This window comes from Podarcis gaigeae, assembly GCF_964106915.1.
Source record: "Podarcis gaigeae genome assembly, chromosome: 4".
NCBI classification, from domain to species: domain Eukaryota; kingdom Metazoa; phylum Chordata; class Lepidosauria; order Squamata; family Lacertidae; genus Podarcis; species Podarcis gaigeae.
The window spans coordinates 68,955,188-68,974,441 of NC_139677.1; the positions used below are offsets into that span (position 1 = coordinate 68,955,188).

Below are 19,254 nucleotides of genomic sequence, written 5' to 3' on the forward strand. Positions count from 1 at the left end.
TGCCAAGCTGATGGGTGTGTATATGAGGTGACAGGAAAATAGTGCTTTTTTAAAGCAAGGTGTGCTGGGAAGAAGTGGGAGAAGAAAGACAGAGCTATCTCACACAGGCTGGCTGAAGTCCAGCTGGGAGAGATGACCTGGGGTGAATCTAAACACAGGAATACAACACTATAAATGAGTCAGAAATTAGATCGAAAAAATTCCTATGTGAAAGCCTGTTTTAAACCATTCTTGCTCTCTTGCGCCATCTAGTGTTGCATGTTTAAAATGCAATCAAATCGCATTATTGTGACAAATGTAGCTGAGTCCCATACCGCTGTAAGATCTGAACTCTTTCCCCCATCTAAATCCAGGTGTAAATATGTGAATAAATCATATTTCTTAAAGCTACAATAGTCTCCACCGCATCTTCAGTTCTGTATTGTATGAGGGGAAATTGCTTTGCAAAAATGTGAACTGCCCTGAGATCTTTTATTTTGCAAAATAAAAAAATTCCTTCCAGTAGCACCTTAGAGACTAGCTAAGTTAGTTATCAGTATGAGCTTTCGTGTGCATGCACACTTCTTCAGATACACTAAAACAGAAGTCACCAGAGCCTTATATATAGTGAGAAGGTGGGGAGGGGTATTACTCAGAAGGGTGGTAGGAGTGGGTGATTGGCTGATAGGACAGGTTTTATTTTGCAGTTTTTGCACCGCCACCACAACTCACTGTCCCCTCTGCAAGCCTTATCAGCATTTTTGTGCCACATTAGAATGAAAGCTAAGCAGTGTCCACCTGTCATGTACCCAGAATTCAGTGCCCTGACCTATAGAGCTATGATTTTTTAAAAATAGCTATATAGGCTGGATTTTATAGGGGTGTGTATTTTTAGGACCCACCTTATTTTTGTGACTGTGTTTGTTTAAAACTGTTTTAACAGTTTTAATCATGACCTTACGGTGAAGGTCAGGTAAATAAATAAATAAATAAACAAATAAACAAATAAATAGTAGTAGTAGTAGTAAGAATAAGAATAAGAATAAATCGTTGTGCCAGTCTTCCATTGACTGAGTTCATTAGGTGCATCTCACTCTAAGCCTGTAATCCTATGCCTATTAAACTGGGTAATCCACACAAAATACAATGGCATATTTCCAAGTAAATACACATAGTATCAAGCTGAGCAAGAAAGTCAGGAAAAACCTCTATCGTTAATGCGGTTTTCCACACAAGCTACTATGGAGGATGAGAGTTTAAAGTTGCAGCTTGTGTTGAGTTATGTGTCCCAAAGATTTCAGCGAGACAGAAGAGTGGAAGGCCGACCGCAGGAACGCAGCATTGAGGAGAATAAAGAGAAGCAGAGACAGCTTACAATATCAGCTGGAACTGCAAGCAAGCTGTGAACACTATTTTTGTTAGAGACTATCATTTGTACATGTTATTTCCTATGTTTCATTGTAATTCCCTGGCACAAGTCCCATAGCATCGTAAGCTAGAGGAAGGGGAGTTACAAAACCAGGTTGTAAGGATTGAATTTTATTGCTTTGCTATTAGAGTGAGGTATGTATTAACTCGGTTAATGAGGCATTAAAAAAAAAAGTTAAACAGAACATCAGGCTGTGTTACTTTGCCAAACCTTGAAATAGTCACAGGGGAAAATTGGGATAAAATAATAATAGTAAAAAAAAAAAAAAAAAAACCCATCTGTAAAATGGGCAATGATTAGACTAGTCCAATCAGCCTGTACAGTCTTCCATAGTTTGTCAACCTCTTTGAGATATTTTTCTCAATATAAAGTGGTATAGAAATGAAATCAACAACAACAACCCAAGAATAATAGTAAGCTATCAGCCAGTCAGGCAATATTATTCTTACAATCCCCACAGCGACATGGAAGATGCAGAAGACCTTAAGAATGGGGTGTGGAGACAATCTTAAATGTAAGGGGAATATATTCTTTGGAAGGTGGTGGGGAATCAATCTCAGAAGATACACTATCAGATGTGACGGGGGGGGGGGGAGGAGATTAGTCTGAACATGGATTAAGTTTGTTTTATTTTTGCTGTGCCATATGGGTCACTTTAACAAAGATATTCTGTATCTGTGAATTGCCGACACCTGTAACCCAATCAACATTGTGCTTGTCCATATAACCCTACTTTGTAATAGTTGCTGCTTACCACAGCTACTACTATGCCATAAGATCCACTGTCTTGTAATATCACATATGGTATGTACAGTTATTTATTGTTTGATATTATTTTTGCTGTAAAATGTGTGAGATCATGATATTGTCTTTATTTGTATTACTTAGTGCTTTAACTACTGATGAGGCCCAGGATGGAGAAACAAGGCCAATATTCCGGAAATCCTTGTCTAGACTCTGTGAAAGAATTTTGTGGAACTGTAACAACCTTTCATGTGGATTGCTTGGACTTTTTGAACAGACAGGTAGAATAGAGACCATTACATGGATGGACCTTATGCATGAGCTGACTAGAAAATGATCTGATCCACTGGGTCTTCTGCTTTGTTTGTTTGTTGAACTTTGAGTTACTTCTGTTGAAATTTGATACAATGAATAGTATACCTTATTTATCTAAGAACACAGCTGGTTACATCTTCTGTGTTTATTGTGGTTCAAAATAGCAACCCATTGAGAACCATTGGTTAAACCAAACTACAGAATTGAAAGGCAGAATCACCAATGAATCCTAGAAATAATTTAAAAGGCAAAGAGAGGCTTGAGTTATAAGCTTTCATCTACTGGATTCCAACTTTGTCAGATGCATCACAGCAAAGTATCTTACTGCTTCTTCAAGACTAATTGATGTCTTGAGGCATAAGCTTTTGTGAACAAGAGAGCTCACTTCATCCGACACATGAAGTGGTGACGTGCATTCTGGTCCATGACATCAATGCCTCTAAGGTACCACAAGACTGATTTTTGTTTGTTTGCTGCAAAATAATAACATGGTTGTCAATCTGAAAGCCAAGGGTAGATTTCAGAATCCACCTCAACAGATTTGGAGGATTATTGGCTTACTTATAAAAAGTTTCAGTGGCTATGTAGATAATCCTCCTTCATTAAGCCAGGCTGACTCTTATTAGACTTGAAATAAAAAGTTAAATTGCACCCTAAAATATAGATCCCAGATGTATTTTGGACCTCACTTCCATTGAAATTGATTTCCAACCAAATGATTAAACCTCCAGGCTGAAAGCTTTAAATAAGTGGAACCTTTTCTTCTACCAAGCTCTAGGAAAACAGCAAAATAAGTGTGGTTCTAGCAAGTCTATTGCTTGTATCTGCTATATAAACCTACAGACTGCAATATTTTGCTGTTCTGTTTAATTCTGGGTCGTGCATTATGTTTCCTGCTTTTCCTATAGAATTGTACCTTTAAAGCTGATTTCCATGTATTAATGGAACATTTTGATTGTGCTTTTGATATTTTATTGCAAGCTTATCTGATACTGTGTTTGAATCTCAATAACAGTATAACTCTCAGGGATAAATACATAAAAATATGGAGTGATCCTTTGCTCTAGTTCATCTAAGAATTAAATGCACACAGTTGTGAACAAATCCCTAATAGGATAAGGATCTGTGCATGCCAGTGGGTATAGTGTCTGCTGTTCCTTTTATTTATATACTGCTTAGTGCCAAAATAGGCTGCTAAGCAGTTTACAAGTATAAAAATCAACGATGCAAACTTTAAAATACAAACACCCATAATTACAACATGCAATAAAATAACCCAATTAAAACAACACAGCCACTGAAATGGTATACTCGGGTCAAGAGATTAAAGGAATTATTGTGTTAACAGGTGCATCTTCAAAAGCTGGTGGAATGCCTGCTCTGATGACGGCCTGTTGTATTTCAGCAGGGAGTGCCCTCCATGACACAAGCACCAGCAACAGAAAAAGGCTGTGAATCCAACAGCTCCAGTTGCATGTATAGAAAATTTCCCCCTTGCCCCAAATGCCATTGTGCATCTCAGCTGTTTGGGAAGGAGCAAGAGTGCATTAAATGCCTTCCCTTAGTTGATCACTGCTTTTTGAGGGTGGGGGGTGGGGATGGAGACTTTGGCTCCTCACAGCTAGATCAACATGTGAGGTTAAACTGTCTCTCACAGTGTGAAAGCTTTTCTTGCTGCCATTTAGGGTTGCCATATTCATGGGTGTCAAGGCTCTGTAAAGGCTTCATGAAAGCTACTCCTACCCCAGTTGCAGCAAGAAAAAACTGTTACCAAAAAGGAGCAATGCAGCAGCGAGCAGCAGCTGCAGATGGCTGGAAAGCCAAACAGGATGTTTGTGACTGTTACCATGGGAAGAAAGGGGCAGTCCATTCACTGTACTGAGCACCGGATGTTAGCTCAGTGTGTATCATCTGACCTGTACTGGAAGTACATGGGAGGAGCTATATTCTCTCTGCTGTTGATGTAAAAGAGAGTGCAGACATGTTTCTCTGTACTGCTGCAAAAGACAGAAATAAAAGCATGTAAATATATTTCTGTCTGTCTCTTTCCCCTCCCTGGGGATAGCAGGGAGGAGGGGGAAAGGAGTGGTGTGTTCTTCTCACATTAGAGGAGGATCGCCGATAAGAGTCCTCGCCTGTTTTCCTGCCGGGAGTCGCAGCGGGGAGGTCAACAAGGAAATCAGCCGGTGCCTAGCAGAGTGGCACATTCCTCTGACAAGGCTTGATTCCAACAAAAACAAGGTAGAGCCATTTTTTAAATGAGGTTTATTCAATCCTCAGAGTGAAAGACAAAAGAACGCAACCAGCCTCAGGAAACTGGGCTCCTTCCTCCTCCTCCTTAGCAACAGCATCTTCCCTTACGGTGGCCACTTGTGGTCAAATGTCTTTGAGTCCTTTGCTCCTGTACTCTTAATGAACGCCGCATTCTGGGAGAAGGGGGATCAGAAATAATTTCCAGTAACGACATGTCATCTAGCTGCCCTGCCGCAGTCCCCACCCCCTTGTTCTAACACTTCCCAACTTTTCTGTTCTTCTCTCTCTGATGTGTGACTTTCCTCAAACCCCTGTAAATCCCACTGTAAATCAAGGCTGTCTCCCTCTTCTCCTGCAGCGTCAGGAGAAGGGGAGCGGGAGTGATCTCCACCACTCCTCCTCCTCCTCCATCTCGCCCTCTTGAGTCCGATTCCTGACATTGGGTGTGTAAAATGGGAGTCAACATCGCAATCCATAGTTAAAAGTAGAAGTTGGCAAATGTGTCCAATTTCTGCTCTTCAAAATATGGCAACCCTACCATCGTTAGATGGTGCCATTGAATAGCATTGGTGTGCCCTGGGCCCAGGTTAAGCAAAGAGTGGCATACTGGCACTGCTGCTTCTTCTGCTTCACCTCTTCCCCAGCCCTTAACTTCTCAATAATTTTTATTTAACATGAAAATACATATAGTAAATATATTAAATAAAAAAGAAAGAAAACACAAAGACACATTACTGGGAATCAGGGTTTGGAAGCAAAGGGTTAGGATCTCCCAGAACTGCTTATCCACATCCTGAAGCCACTTTTTGGATTTGGAAAGGATTGCTAGTAGGCCACTGTTATGGGCATTTGTGTGCAAAATCCCCTTGTTGTCTGCCTTCCTCTTTACATGATCCAGTTCAGTGGAAGGAACTGTTTGCCAGCTTCTTCCTCTTGAGTCTCAGGGTTGCCCTTTTAGAACGCAGCAGGAAGGAGGGTGGGAGGGGCAAATCTAGAATGAGTTGCTTCCGTTGATCAGCTCTGGCTCCCTCTACTGTTGACCTCTTTGCCTTCCAGCCTACTGTCCAAATGGATATCAGCCACCACTGGTTTATTCTCCTGAAATCCAGTATGCAGGAACATTATCATCATCATCAATAATTAATAAAACAACTTTTATTTGTATCCTACCCTCCCCAGCTGAGACCGGGCTCAGGGCGGCTAACATCAAATATAAACATTGATCTAAAATCAAACAATAATTAAATCACCTCTTAAAAACAAGTCAGGATAAGATTCAAGTCTGAATTAGATGGCTTTCCGCAGAACATGGGTTGGGAACAGTAAATGCTCATCAGGCCCAACTGTGACGCTGATCTTATATGGGCCTGTGAGAATGCTCGGAGGCCACTTTTGTACTAGTTCTTATACAAAAAGGGAAGGGGAGTCAGGCTGAGCCCTGACCAAAGGCATGGCAGAACAACTTGTCTTACAGGCCCTGCGGAAAGATGTCAAAACCCGTGACCCTCCAGATTTTCTTCCCATTGACTGCAGGCAGCGCAGCCAATGGCCAAGGAAAAATTAGCTATCCCAACACCTTCAACAGCCTGAGGAGCCACACCAGGCAACCCCATATTTAACATATTACAAAGTGTGTGTCTGTGCTGTGCCAGGATGATTTGCATCAGTCCCAGCAGGAACGAAACATAGCCCAGATGTTAAGAAATTTGAGCTTTGAAACCTGTCTCTCTTCTGTTAACAGTATCTTACCCCTATCTCCACCACCCTACCTGTCATCTTGTTTCTCAAGCTGTATTTTGTTTATAGACATTAGCAAGGGCAAGTCCTGACAGGGGATGTATGCTTTCTGGTGAAATCATTGCTCTCTGTTGATATGGACAAGAAAGCATTCTAGCCTTCTACTTCTCATTAAGGAGCTCTTGGACATGCAAAAACCCCAAACAAATGCCCTTATCCTTTTATTTTGTACCACCCACCACACTATCATGATACAGTGGTACCTCAGGTTAAGAACTTAATTTGTTCTGGAGGTCCGTTCTTAACCTGAAACAGTTCTTAACCTGAGGCACCACTTTAGCTAATGGGGCCTCCCGCTGCTGCTGCGCCACCGCCGCACGATTTCTGTTCTCAACCTGAAGCAAAGTTCTTAACCCGAGGTACTATTTCTGGGTTAGTGGAGTCTATAACCGGCAGCATCTCTAACCTGAAGCGTCTGTAACCCGAGGTACCACTGTATTTTTAATCATAGTTAAAAACATGCCAGAGTATCCCCTAACCTCCAAATTGCAGCCTAGTCTTATTCTGGTATTCCATTTTTTCTCTTATGAAAATGAAAGTGTCATAGTGGCAGAAAGGATGTGAGGGAGAGAGTCTTGGTGCTGACCACCTCCACCGCAAGGATCCTTCAGAAGGGAATTGTGGCCAGGAGCATTATGTTGCAGATGCATTTTTGATGCATTGAATAGAATGAAAGTTTATGAGTCGTGGCAGAGGGGAGAGCATGTGTACAAATTCAGCAGGGCTTTGTTTGTTTTGTTGCTATTTTGTTTATGCTGTTAATATTGTTTTATAGATGTGAATGCTGTTGTATTTTGTGAATCCTATAATATGATTTTTGGTGTAACTGTGATGTTCAGCTTATTTTTAGTTGTTTTGCTAATAGTGTTACATAGATGGTAATTGTTTTGTTTGTGATTTGTGATGGTTTTACTGATGATTTGTTTTCTATATGATTGTATATGCTGTATTCGTGATGTTCCATTATGTTATTTTTATATTTTGTTTGTAAGCCACTTTGGGATTTATTTGAATAAAAAGAGAAATAGACTCAATCAATCAATCAATCATGGCTAACGTGGGAGCCTTGAGTCTTACATGACCTTCCATCTTGCAGCCATCCAGCATAAAGTATCCCTCAATGCAGAAAAGTCTGAGAGAGTCCTTGCTGGCATCTTCATTGCTCATAGTGTTCTGCAGTGCTGGATTCTGATAGCCAATTCCTGAGAGTGGTACAACAGGCAGCACCACTGTCAGACCTCATCCTGGAAGCCCTGGTTTGGCTGCCACCTCTTACCTTTGCCTCTCACCATTTGAAAAGGGGTTCCTTTAGCACCAGAACAAAATCCCCCATACCATCCCTGTTCCAAAAGAGCTTATTCCGTGGCCCTAGGTATGGAAAAGTAGTGCTGGAATATATACATTTCTCCAAGCCTATTGGGGCACCGAGGTCCTGGCAACTGCCTGAGGATGCCATGTGCTGACATTGGACCTACCAGTATTCAGAGCAAGTTCCTAATGTTTACCATTTTGAAATCCTTTCCCTGACTACCTCTCCCCTTTCCAAACAGCTTGCTTAGCACAGTGTCATCGAAGGTGAATGGAAATATATGTACCACATCAGTTCCCTGCATGATAATACCGCAAGATGTCTTTCATCATTCTCAGTTAATTTTAAATATAGGATTAGAACATTTCCCTGTCCTCCAATTCTTCTTGCAAGACAGTACTTAATATGCAAAAGCAATTCCACACACTGGTTTTAAAATGATCCTTGCTTTAGAAAGGCACATAAAACTTTAAGGCAGAGGGAAGATGATAAATTATCCCTCCTGCTACGAACATCCAAAGGGAAACTGAGCATTGCAGGATGCTTTTACATTGTGGGGGAATGATTGGGGGGGGGGAGAGCACAATAAATAAACCTTGGCTTATATGGTTGAAGAAGAGTGCATTTTTACAGCGTTTGGATGCCTTAGCCTTATGAGAGGAGCTCCAGCGCCTTTGAACTCAACAAAGACTTTCATTTTCTTGCCCATTATTTCATTTTCTCGTTCTCTCATGAGTTTCAGATCCAATTCTTCCTAGTCTTTTATTCCTAGAATGCTCATAGAACAAAGGCAAACGCAAACTCTTGACTGGAAGGTGACTGCCCCACTTTGTCTCTTTGGTTATCTTTTTTTGCAACACCCACCATGTGAAGAACCAAGTGGTAGCTGAAAGTGGAATTTGTACAGTCGGGAGAGGGGAAGGGATTCATTCTAACTTATGATTCTGCGGCGGCGCCCCTTTCATTCATTTCAGTTAATCAGATTTAATTGCTAATCGGTATAATGAAACCTATTAGGCCTGTGTTGCAGCTCCCAATTGCAAAATCATACACAGATTGAGCCTGCAACAAAACAACTAACTTTCCTAACAACCCCACAAAACTGTCCTGAACAACAAAGCAGCAGCAGTCAATAATAATCTTGAACAATTGAATTGCATTTTACCAAAGGCCTAGCTAAACAAATGTGCCTCAACCTGGCACTCAAAGCCTAGTAATGTAGTAGCCATTTGTGGCACCAGGAGGTATAACTAAATAGTTGGGGTACCATTACAGAGATGGCTCTATCCCACCTGGGCCACCCTGATCGTGAGATTGGATCATCTTAAAGGATAGTCCTGGTTGTGGGCAGGCCCACAACACAGTTTCCCCCTCCCTGACATGGGGGGAGTGATGACCTTTACGCCAGGGTGGCACCACAACCTTCCCAGGCCTCTTTTGGCCAATCACAATTGAGTGGGGTGATCGTGGGGGGTATAAAAGTGGCAGCGTGACGTGTGCTGAGCACCTGCTTCGCCCTGCTTCGCCCTGCCGAACACCCGCCCACCCTCCCTTTTGTTTTAGGTGCCCTCTGGCCTTGCTTTGGACTTTGTTGGTCGCCTGTCTTGGGCGGGGGGTGGTAGGAATTTTTCCATTTGGCAGATTGGCACGGGCCACTTGGTTTTCGCCTACTTCTTAGCAATCGGCACAAGTTTGTAAGGTTTGGCGGTTAGGCATTGGCTCATTGATCTGTGGGGGAGGGGAGGGGTCGGCCATTGCCTGCCCCTCCACGTTCAAGGGTATTCAGTTAAAGGAATCCGGGGCCTGGATCCTGTACTAAGTCCGCTTGAGGGGCTGGGACCATGCCAGGCCTCTGGGAACGCCAAGGAGAGCTGCAGGCGGGTTCCCCCGATGTGGCTTCCTCGTTGGTTGTTTACCCTTCCTGACTCCCTGCAAGGTGGGCAGGAGTCAGAGTTTATTGCCAATGCCTAAGCCAATACCGCTCACATTTGCTGTAATCAATAAAGCTGTTGCCTAAATTTTGCCCATTAACCTTAAACCATAATCTGTGTCTGTGTGAATTTATTTCTTCTGGGGGCCTGGCTTGGGGGCTTTGACACGCAACCACCCCCACCAGTGGAACAATTGGAAGGATGTCGTATGCTGATGTTAGGGCCTGTGTTGGCTAGTATGGGGAGTGGTGCTACTTCATGTATTTGGGGCTCAAGCCATTTAGGGTTTTGTATATCAGCACTAGTGGGACGCGGGTGGCGCTGTGGTCTAAACCACTGAGAGACTAGGGCTTGCCAATCAGAAGGTTGGTGGTTCGAATCCCCGCAACGGGGTGAGCTCCCATTGCTCCGTCCCAGCTCCTGCCAACCTAGCAGTTCGAAAGCATGTCAAAGTGCAAGTAGATAAATAGGTATCTCTTCAGCAGGAAGGTAAACGGTGTTTCCGTTCACTGCTCTGCTTCTCCAGAAGCAGCTTAGTCATGCTGGCCACATGACCTGGAAGCTGTCTGCAGACAAACGCCTGCTCCCTCGGCCAGTAAAGCAAGATGAGTGCCGCAACCCCAGAGTCGTTCGCGACTGGACTTAACTGTCAGGGGTCCTTTACCTTTACCTTTTTATATCAGCACTAACACCTTGAATTATTGGGCCCAGTGGGATGTAGGCAGCAGGTGAAGAACATACAGAATAGGTGTTATGAGACACTGCACAAATACTGCTGCCATCACTACTTGGCATGTGGAATGGAAGTCTACTTCTGCATAGACACTTCCCCTTGCTCGATTGTGGTAGGGCTGTTTTTTAACATGACCAGCTAGCCTGATGAAGCTGTATCCTAAACTTGAGAAGTTTGCTCCAGATACAGTTAGGAGATTTAATACAAAATGATTGCCCAACAATCAGTTTCCTTGGCTTCAAAACAATCACCTGTGTATTCCAATATGTAAAAAATACTTTCATTATGTTTATTATAAAAATATAAATGTTTCCACTACAAATCATTTTACATTAGTAACAGGCCATCTACAATTGCACAACGTAATTAACTAAATGAGTAAGTAATGCTTTGAAATAAAGGTTAAAAAGCAAATGTTGATTTGCCAGTTCAAATCACATCTATACATTGCTTATTGGAGTCTAAAGTACAGCAAAACAAAAAAACCAAAAAAAACCCTATGTTATATGTTAACAGAAATAAATAATATATGTAAAAACAATATTTTTAAGATACAAAAACAATAATATGGTACATATTCTTAGTGAAGACTTTGCAATGCTTGTTTGATGTAAATAATAATCAAAGGCAGGTCCTGTACAGGAAGATGGCCACAAAATTTCTATTTCCTCTACTCCACAGTTAAGAATTGTACACTGCTATGTTTACATATGTACAGGGGCAGAAGGGGAATGGGGGCTATCAGAGGCCACCGAACAGTACCAAAAATTGTAAGAAAGAGAAGACAAAAAGTTCTTCTAAAACCCTCTGCAAAAAAGGAATTTCCTCCTGAACAAACAGTGAAATCAGTCTTTAGTACTGAGCACACACATAATTATGTCCCGTGGTATTACTAGACATTGAAAGATAATTAAGGATAGGTAAGACTAAAATGTAGTTTGAAAACCTGCTAATACACATTTTTTCTTTCTTTCACAGCCATTTAAAATTGCCTCGGGGACAATTTGTTCTAGATAGTACTTCCAAGAACATCAATGGAATTGTTTTGCTTTAAAAACAATACAAAAATTTCCTGCTAGCAGGAATGGTGTATTTATGGCTGGAGATCAAATCTAAAGAGAAGGGAGGTGATTATTTGACACTATTAATCAGATCTGAATCCTTGCAGAACACGGGCTTGGGATGGTGCATTGTATACTTCCAGATCCTGCTATGATCAGAGAACTTTAAAAAGCATGACATCATATTGGAAAGGCATGCAAGTTACAAAGGTGTGCAAGGAAAGTATACCAGTGCTCTGTGTATAGTCAGAGTGTCAGCATTTTGAAGTGTCATTTTATGCTTTTTACAAAACGGATCACCTACTGGGCATGTTTGCACATAATGCAAAACCAAACCAATGCTTAACCCAAATACAAGGGTTCTTGAGAAAAGACTGTGGCTGCTGTGTTCCTTTCCTGGTCATCCTGCTGCTGCATGCTGTGAGCTAAACCATGGTTTGGCTTAGCACACTGTCCGAACCTGGTCTCATGGTATGTCTCCTCTAGATAACCATGAGCTGTAAAACCCAAGAGCAAACCATGGTTGCAGCTCACTGTTTGCCTGGAGTGTGACAAACCATGAGGCTAGATTTGGATGGCGAGCTAAGCCAAACCATGGCTTAGTTCATAGCAGCGCAACAGCACTAGGGGAGGAGGGCAGTAGCTGCAATCTCCACTCTGAGGACCTGTGCATTCATGCCAAGCCATGTTTTGACTTCACATGTCTTGCAAAGACGCCACTGTATGATTTGAGTCCATCTTAAAAGCTGCTGTGTACTGCGGTGAGGGCAAATAAAGCCAAAAGAAAATACAAACAGGATACGTGTTGATTTGGATATCATCCCATACACGTTCTTCACATAGTACAACTTACAAGCACATCTTTGTAAGACTGCAGCCTTAGAAACATACTGTAATCGTTTACTCTTAAGTGGATGCCAACAATGCTAGCTTACTTCTCTAATATAAGAACTAAGAAAAGGGATTTCATCTTTTCCTATTTGGACCCCAGAGTATTATAAGCAAATAATTTTATCACCAAGTAATGCATCATATAGCGTGGGTGTTGTTGTTTTTTTAAAAAATATCTGGCACAATTCAACACTTTGTGCACACTGCAAACATTTAAGTACATGCAATTATGCAACTCTGAGTTAAGTTGTCAAGAAAATAACAAACAGCTCACTATAGCTGTTTTCCTTGGAAAAAAATGATTGTGTGGTTCATTGGATTATACTACCCAGAACATGGTGCATGAAAATTTATTCACTTGTGGGCATGTAGGCCTCTTTCTTCACTTACGTCAGATCCTCTAGATTGGGACCTATTTTCTTAAAAGTAATGTCTCACTACTTGTACTGAAATTTCTTCCCAATGTCTGGGGCTGCAGCCAAAGTCTGGGAGGATTTGGCACTTGGTAGTAATTAAACCCAGTGAAAACATATATAAATATAAACAATAAGAAAACATTTAAAGGGAAATAAATATGCCTTTTAAAAGAAAAATTAAGACTTTTTTTTAAAGAACACATGCATCAAAACCAGCCCCAACAGCAAATATTATTCATGAACTATTGCCTCATTTTATACCCAACATTATTCATGTTTTCCTTCCACCGTCGAAACAGAATGTTGCAGGAATATCCTTGCAGATATGGCCAGACAGAGCTGAGGTATTATCCCCCAAAGAGCATTACAATTATTTTAAAGAAATAAAATACTAGTCACCTATCCTTTCTGCATATAAAAAAAATACTGCAAGGGTATTTCCCCCTCTTGCTTTCTGCTGACAATTGGTCAAGACCTAGCATAACATCCACCGTTTAGTTGTTTGCCTTTCTTGGTATTCAGTCCATCAGCATTGAAATGGCTCTAAGTTACATGGAAGGATTTAATGAAACAAAGAAACCAACATTTTCTTTCAAATGCAGTATATGTTTGAGCAGTCCATTATTACAAGGAGGGGAAGGCGCTCCCTCCCTTCAAGAATAAGAGAGAGAAAAAAGTTTTTCATTCCTATTTTAAGGCAATTTAACTCAACGTATGAGTCTCTTAGTGGGCTTGAAACGGGCCCAAAATGTCATGCTTCCAACAATGCTACAAGAGTGCCTTTTCAGTCTTGCACTTTTTCACTCATCACCATGACCTTTGCAGCAACGTCTTGCTTCCTCTTGTTGTGTCTCGAGTGCCAACGTTTTGGTAGCCTACACTGGAACGGGGCCATTCTTTGTATGCATTTCTAGAGATTTAATACTGCTAATGAGCTTTTTCTGTGGCCCCACAATCGTCACACCGACCTTCTTCATGTCGCTGGAAAAGACAAAACACACCTGATGAGTTCCAGAGAAGTTGGAAAGTGTTTCGCACATCAAAAGAATCCACAATGTTAGGCCGATGAGGAAACTTCCTTTGCATGTTGCTAAACAGTGGTAGCTGGCCTGAATGTTTCCAGATGGGCCAAAGGCAGCGGAGTGTGTTTCTGATATCTAAGAAAATAGCTCTCCTAAGGAAGCAACACAAACACATTCTCAGGGGCTGAGAAAAATTGTTGCACCTGTACAGCAGCTTGCAGAGTTTGGATGCTTTAAACAGAAGTATGTGGGAGACAGGGAGCAGTGGTGTAATAGGGGAGGGAGGAGGGCAGAGGGGCGATGGCCTTGGGCACAAAATTATGAGAGGGGCACAACCAAGCACAATGCCCATGAATCCCACACCAGGGATGGCTGAGCTGCTAAGTTGAGAAGGTGCACAGCCACCGCAACTAGCAGCAGCAACTGCCCAGTCCACCAGGGGAGCGCAACACTTGCCTTGCCCCGAGCACCAGCAACCCATTCTATGCCACTGATGGAGGAGCACTATTTTGGATGCCAGTGGCTACTGTCATACATAGCTTCTTCTTAGAATTTTCACATATGGTAACCAATGGCATCCAGGGTCCTAGGTAAGTTGGGAAAGGTTCATTCAAAGAGTCTGAGTTTTAGGGTTTGAAGGATTTCTGTGAACAGAATTGCAAGTGGCGGAGTGCTTTAAAAATAAATAAATCCCCATGATCCTGGCTCACAAACTGGGAATGACAGATGGTTGAGTATTTTATCTATCCTGAGGGGCAGTACTGTGCCACGGTGAGAGAATTTATTATGACCAGAAAGACCTCAGTTCGAATCCACATTCACCATATTGGTTGAGTGACATTGGGTCATAGGATGTAAGATAAAACAGAGAGGAAAAGTTGTGTATATCTCCTTGAGATCTTTGGGCTCTGTTAAATCTTCAGAACGCCAAAAATGATCTCCCTCTCCTTCTTTTTTCCAGCCCCACCACATCAGCATAACTGACACTGGACAAAGAACACCCTATTTTCCTGAGAAATCAGAACGTCTGCTCCATTTCAAAAATATGGAAGCTAAAAATTTCATTATGCTGAACTGTTGACCTATATCAAAAATTGACACATCTAATTCTAAACTAATCCCAGCCACGAGTCAGATGGAGCAAAAAAGTCACATGTTGCTTTCAAAAGAAGATCTTCCATTTATGATTTTACAACAGCTTTTCAAAGAAGTAGAACAAATGTGGGGCAGCTCGGTTGGTAGAGCATAGGACTCTTAATCTCAGGGTCATGGGTTTGAGCCCCACATTGGGTGAAAGATCCCTGCATTGCAAAGATGACCCTCATGTTTCCTTCCAACTCTATGATTCTATGAAGAACACTCTATTGTTCAAATTGACATATATGTAACTGAACACATGGGTGGTATATTTCAGCAAGGTGTTCTTGAAGTGCAATCATATCCATGTCTACTCAGAGGTAAGTATCACTGAATTCAATGGGACTTGCACCCAGTTAAGGCTGCGGCCTGAGTTGACTTTAAAGGAGCATGTGTTCTGGGCTGCGCTCATATGTTGCATTAATTTCACTGAAACCTAGATGTTGAACTGCCCACAAGATTGAAATCTCATAATTTGAGAAATGGCATGAAAAATGCAAAAGCAACCAAAGAAACAGTTTTAAGATGGACTCTTACTCTGAGGAAATCTTGGCTATCGTATCGCACGAGCTGTATTCTACTCCTGTGAATATGTCCTTGCATTGTCCTATCCGAATGCCATTGAGCCAGTCACCTGTTGAGCGGAAGGCTGAGATTTCAACATTGCTTTGGTCCAGAAGGAGATTTGATGGCCTGGAATAAAATGAATGTGATGGTGGTGAGAGAACATAAATACACTGTGATTCCCTATGTATCTGGACTTAAAACAAGTCCCAGCAGAATCTTTCAGATGAGGTGCAAGTTGCGTGCAGAATTTAATGCCTGCAGAAATCTATTGCTTTAGGGAAAAACAGAGAAATCACAGTGCCTAAGTGAACCAGCTGTTCAGCTTGTGTCTTAAGCTCATGATTGCATTGTCAGGGCGCTTGAAGCTTTCATGAAGCTCATCTTGATTTAGCTCAGGTATGTGTAACTTGACAAACATACCTCAAATAAGAGTCAAGCCAATCCAGTGATAAACGCTCTTAATCTCAGATTAAACCAATTGATGCAGTGTGATTTTAAGCACATTATGAACTGGTGGCTTAAATAGGAGGATGTGACCATCTGGAGCTTGCAGCATGACTGAAAATCTCTAGATGGCTTTGTTCAGAATTGGCAGCGCAAAATATTACAGACAGCAAATGCAATGAAATCACCAAATGCTTCCCTAAAATTTTCTACAATAGTTTTCAGTTCTGGAGTATCAAAAGAAACCTGAGAGGTCTTTGCATTTTAGAGCCTGCAGAGACAGACATAGAAAGCTTATTTGCTTCATAAAAACAAAGTTTAAAAACTTAAGCTTCCATGCTATTGTATCCCTAAGGTGATGAGCAAACTATATGCTAAATTATCCTGTGGCTTTGGAATACATAGTGGAGATTCAGCAAAACAAATAAGTAAACCATCACAAATAGTTTTCTACAATTGACCTATTTGGATATTCCTTCCCACTTTTATTTTGGTTGCTGATATTAAATATAAAAATATAACTCAGTGGATTTTTTTCCTTTGAGGAATAAGCTACTATTTCCCCTGCCAGTCAGTCAACATGTGCCATGCTTAAATGTGATCTTCTCAATCATCTTTCTACAATTAGAGTACGTGCAGTAAAAACAATATCCTTTTTTGGTGCATGGGAAGTTGGAATTCTCTGTGTCACTTTGTCCATGTAATTTGATACACCAGAGACAAATGATTTATTTTTCGAGAGAGAAACAAACAAACAAACAAACAAACAAACAAACAAACAAACAAAGGCACTTAAAATTACCTTTTCTACCATCTCATGTTATCTGATAAGATAATGTCTGATTTATCAGCTATGAAGAAACCTGGGAGATGAACATCACCCCCACCTGCCCAATACAGTTATAAGAGATAAAAGAACAAAAATCTGGGTGCCCACTGACCAAAAACACTCTTTCACCAGCCCAGCAGGCACAACAGCGTGATTTTTTTCTCCACCAGCTGTCCTATTATTTCCCTGTCTATCTCAGAATGAGGACAATGCTCTTAATTGTTGGCCAAAGTCCTAGTCTCTGCTCCAAATGGATTTTCATTAAAGAACACTAAAACAAAACTCAACAATACGCAAAAGAGTTGTTGTAGCTTCTTAGTATATGAACCTTCTCTCTTTCCCTCCATCTCCAAAACTAGTCAACACATTTCAGCTGGACAGATTATTATCAGCAACGCAACACCCCTTGTGGCAAAGGTCTGATATTGCTCATTTGTATAAAGGAGCTGAGTTGCTTAACGTGACTATTAAAAAGAGGCTATCTGATGCATCAATTGCCTTCCCCCGCTACGCATACAGTTCTTGTTAATATGTAAGTATGATTTCTTTGATGCTCAGCCATTTCCACTAAATGTCCATTTCAGAAACAAATCCAAAGGAAATGCAATTAACTATACTAGATACAGCTAGCTAACTTCTGTTTGTCTCATGAAGTCCACATTTTTTATTTATAGCTTTCTCTGTATAGCTACTAGGATCCCAGGGCATTTATTAAAGTATATACGAAGTATGGAGAAGTTGCTTTTTCTCTCTGGTCAATCTAACATGCCGCTTCATTCTAGTAAAAGGGGGAACTGGCGTCACTGCTCCTTTTGTGTGTGCATGTGGAATGTTAAACAACATGAGAAAAAGCAGAGCAGCAGGATTACAAATTGGACAGTCCCAGTGCAGCTTTTATGTCTGTTGTTGGGACCAAGGTGTAATGAAGACAAAAATATGAACTAATTTCAAGTAACCACAGAATAACTAGTATTGTAAAGTATCATTTTTCTCGCAGGATTCTAAGTGGGGAGGGCATTTCCCCCCCCTCCCCACAAAAAAGCCCCTTTCCTCCTTGGAGAGGACATCTGGACAGTTTATCAATGAGCAGGAATTTGTCTCTCGCTGTGAAGAGTCTGTGATGTCTCCTCATGCGCATCGAGGGAGTGCCGGGCTTTCGGAGCATCTGCATCCATGGGCTTCCACCCCCTCCCTTTGACCCAGCCCCCTAGACAGCAGGTCTAAACATGAAATTTATGGGCTGGGTGATGTGCACCATAAGCTCACACTTTTACTAGACAAATTAGATGGGCTACAATCTGTGCAGCTGTAAATGACGTCCTGCAGGGTTCCACCTGATCTTTCACAGCTTTTCATAAATCAGGTCCTACTAGCGTCAGACTGCAATCATTAAAAAGAAATCATGGAAATTACATGTCTGCTCAGGGGAATTGAAACACAACTCCCCCCGCCTCTTTCATTTCTGCCACTTCCCACTCCCACTAGCAACATTTCAAAACTGTTCTCTGTGTACTGGCAAAGCGGGAGGGAAACCTTCGGTGCTATTCATTCTGGCACTGAGCATGGTTGGAAGGCTGCATGTGCTAGCATATGGCTGTCATAAATAAAAGGACAGCAACCCACTCAGCAGTGAGATTCCAGAGTATATATTCCACCAATGGCCTCTTGCAGTCGGCTTTTATGGACTGACCTATTATGTTAACAGCTGGAATTAACCTTGTTCTTTTGCATGCAAGCCTAGAAAGCCATGGTTTGCTGTCATTGAGATGGATGTTGCCACATTGCAAAGAATTTTCTGTCGCACTGCATCATGTCTCGAAATAAACATATAAATAGCAATGGAGCTCTGCCTCCTACTGATACAAATTGCTGTTCTGAGCGTGCCAGCTGTCCAGTGGGGAAAGATATAACTCAATTTGTAACCACTACCATCAAGCTCTCCTATTTGAGAGGCAGCAGTGTGTTACTAAGAGAAATGTTGCATACTCTACCCTCTAAGTTTCCACATCTATTTTTACTTGTCTTCTTAGCTAGCTCTCCTCTGCTGCACTCGAGTGTCTCATGACTGGGAGGGCATCTATTTCAAATGAGCAGTTCTTAATATCTTGCATTTTTGCTTATGTAAAAGGCTGCTGAACATTTATGTGAGCTGAAATATGACTTTGATGGCTTATAAATGACCCTAAGGACCAGAATCCTAGACTAATTTTAAGGTCAACAAAAGCACAAGTGTGTGTGATTTTTTCATTCATATATATATATATATATATATATATATATATATATATATATATATTTGCTGCCAGATGGAAAGCACAGGTATAGCCACTTTCCAACAGGAGATAAGAAAATAAATGCCACACTGAGGAGGCATGGAGACATGTTGTTGACTTTAAT

The 19,254-nt window shown here is 41.4% G+C and overlaps 1 protein-coding gene across 3 annotated transcripts in view; it reads right to left on the bottom strand.

The window, feature by feature from the left end:
- Nucleotides 1–10,756: 10,756 nt before the first annotated feature.
- EPHA3 (EPH receptor A3) overlaps nucleotides 10,757–19,254 on the bottom strand; it is a 207,389-nt gene continuing 198,891 nt past the window's right edge. For all 3 annotated transcript variants that reach the window (XM_083736308.1, XM_083736307.1, XM_083736309.1), the window contains 2 exons: nucleotides 15,555–15,710; nucleotides 10,757–13,839 (listed from right to left, as the gene is read on the bottom strand). In XM_083736308.1, the coding sequence (XP_083592434.1) occupies nucleotides 13,734–13,839; nucleotides 15,555–15,710 (262 nt within the window). In that variant the 3' untranslated portion in view covers nucleotides 10,757–13,733. The remainder of the gene's footprint in view (nucleotides 13,840–15,554; nucleotides 15,711–19,254) is intronic.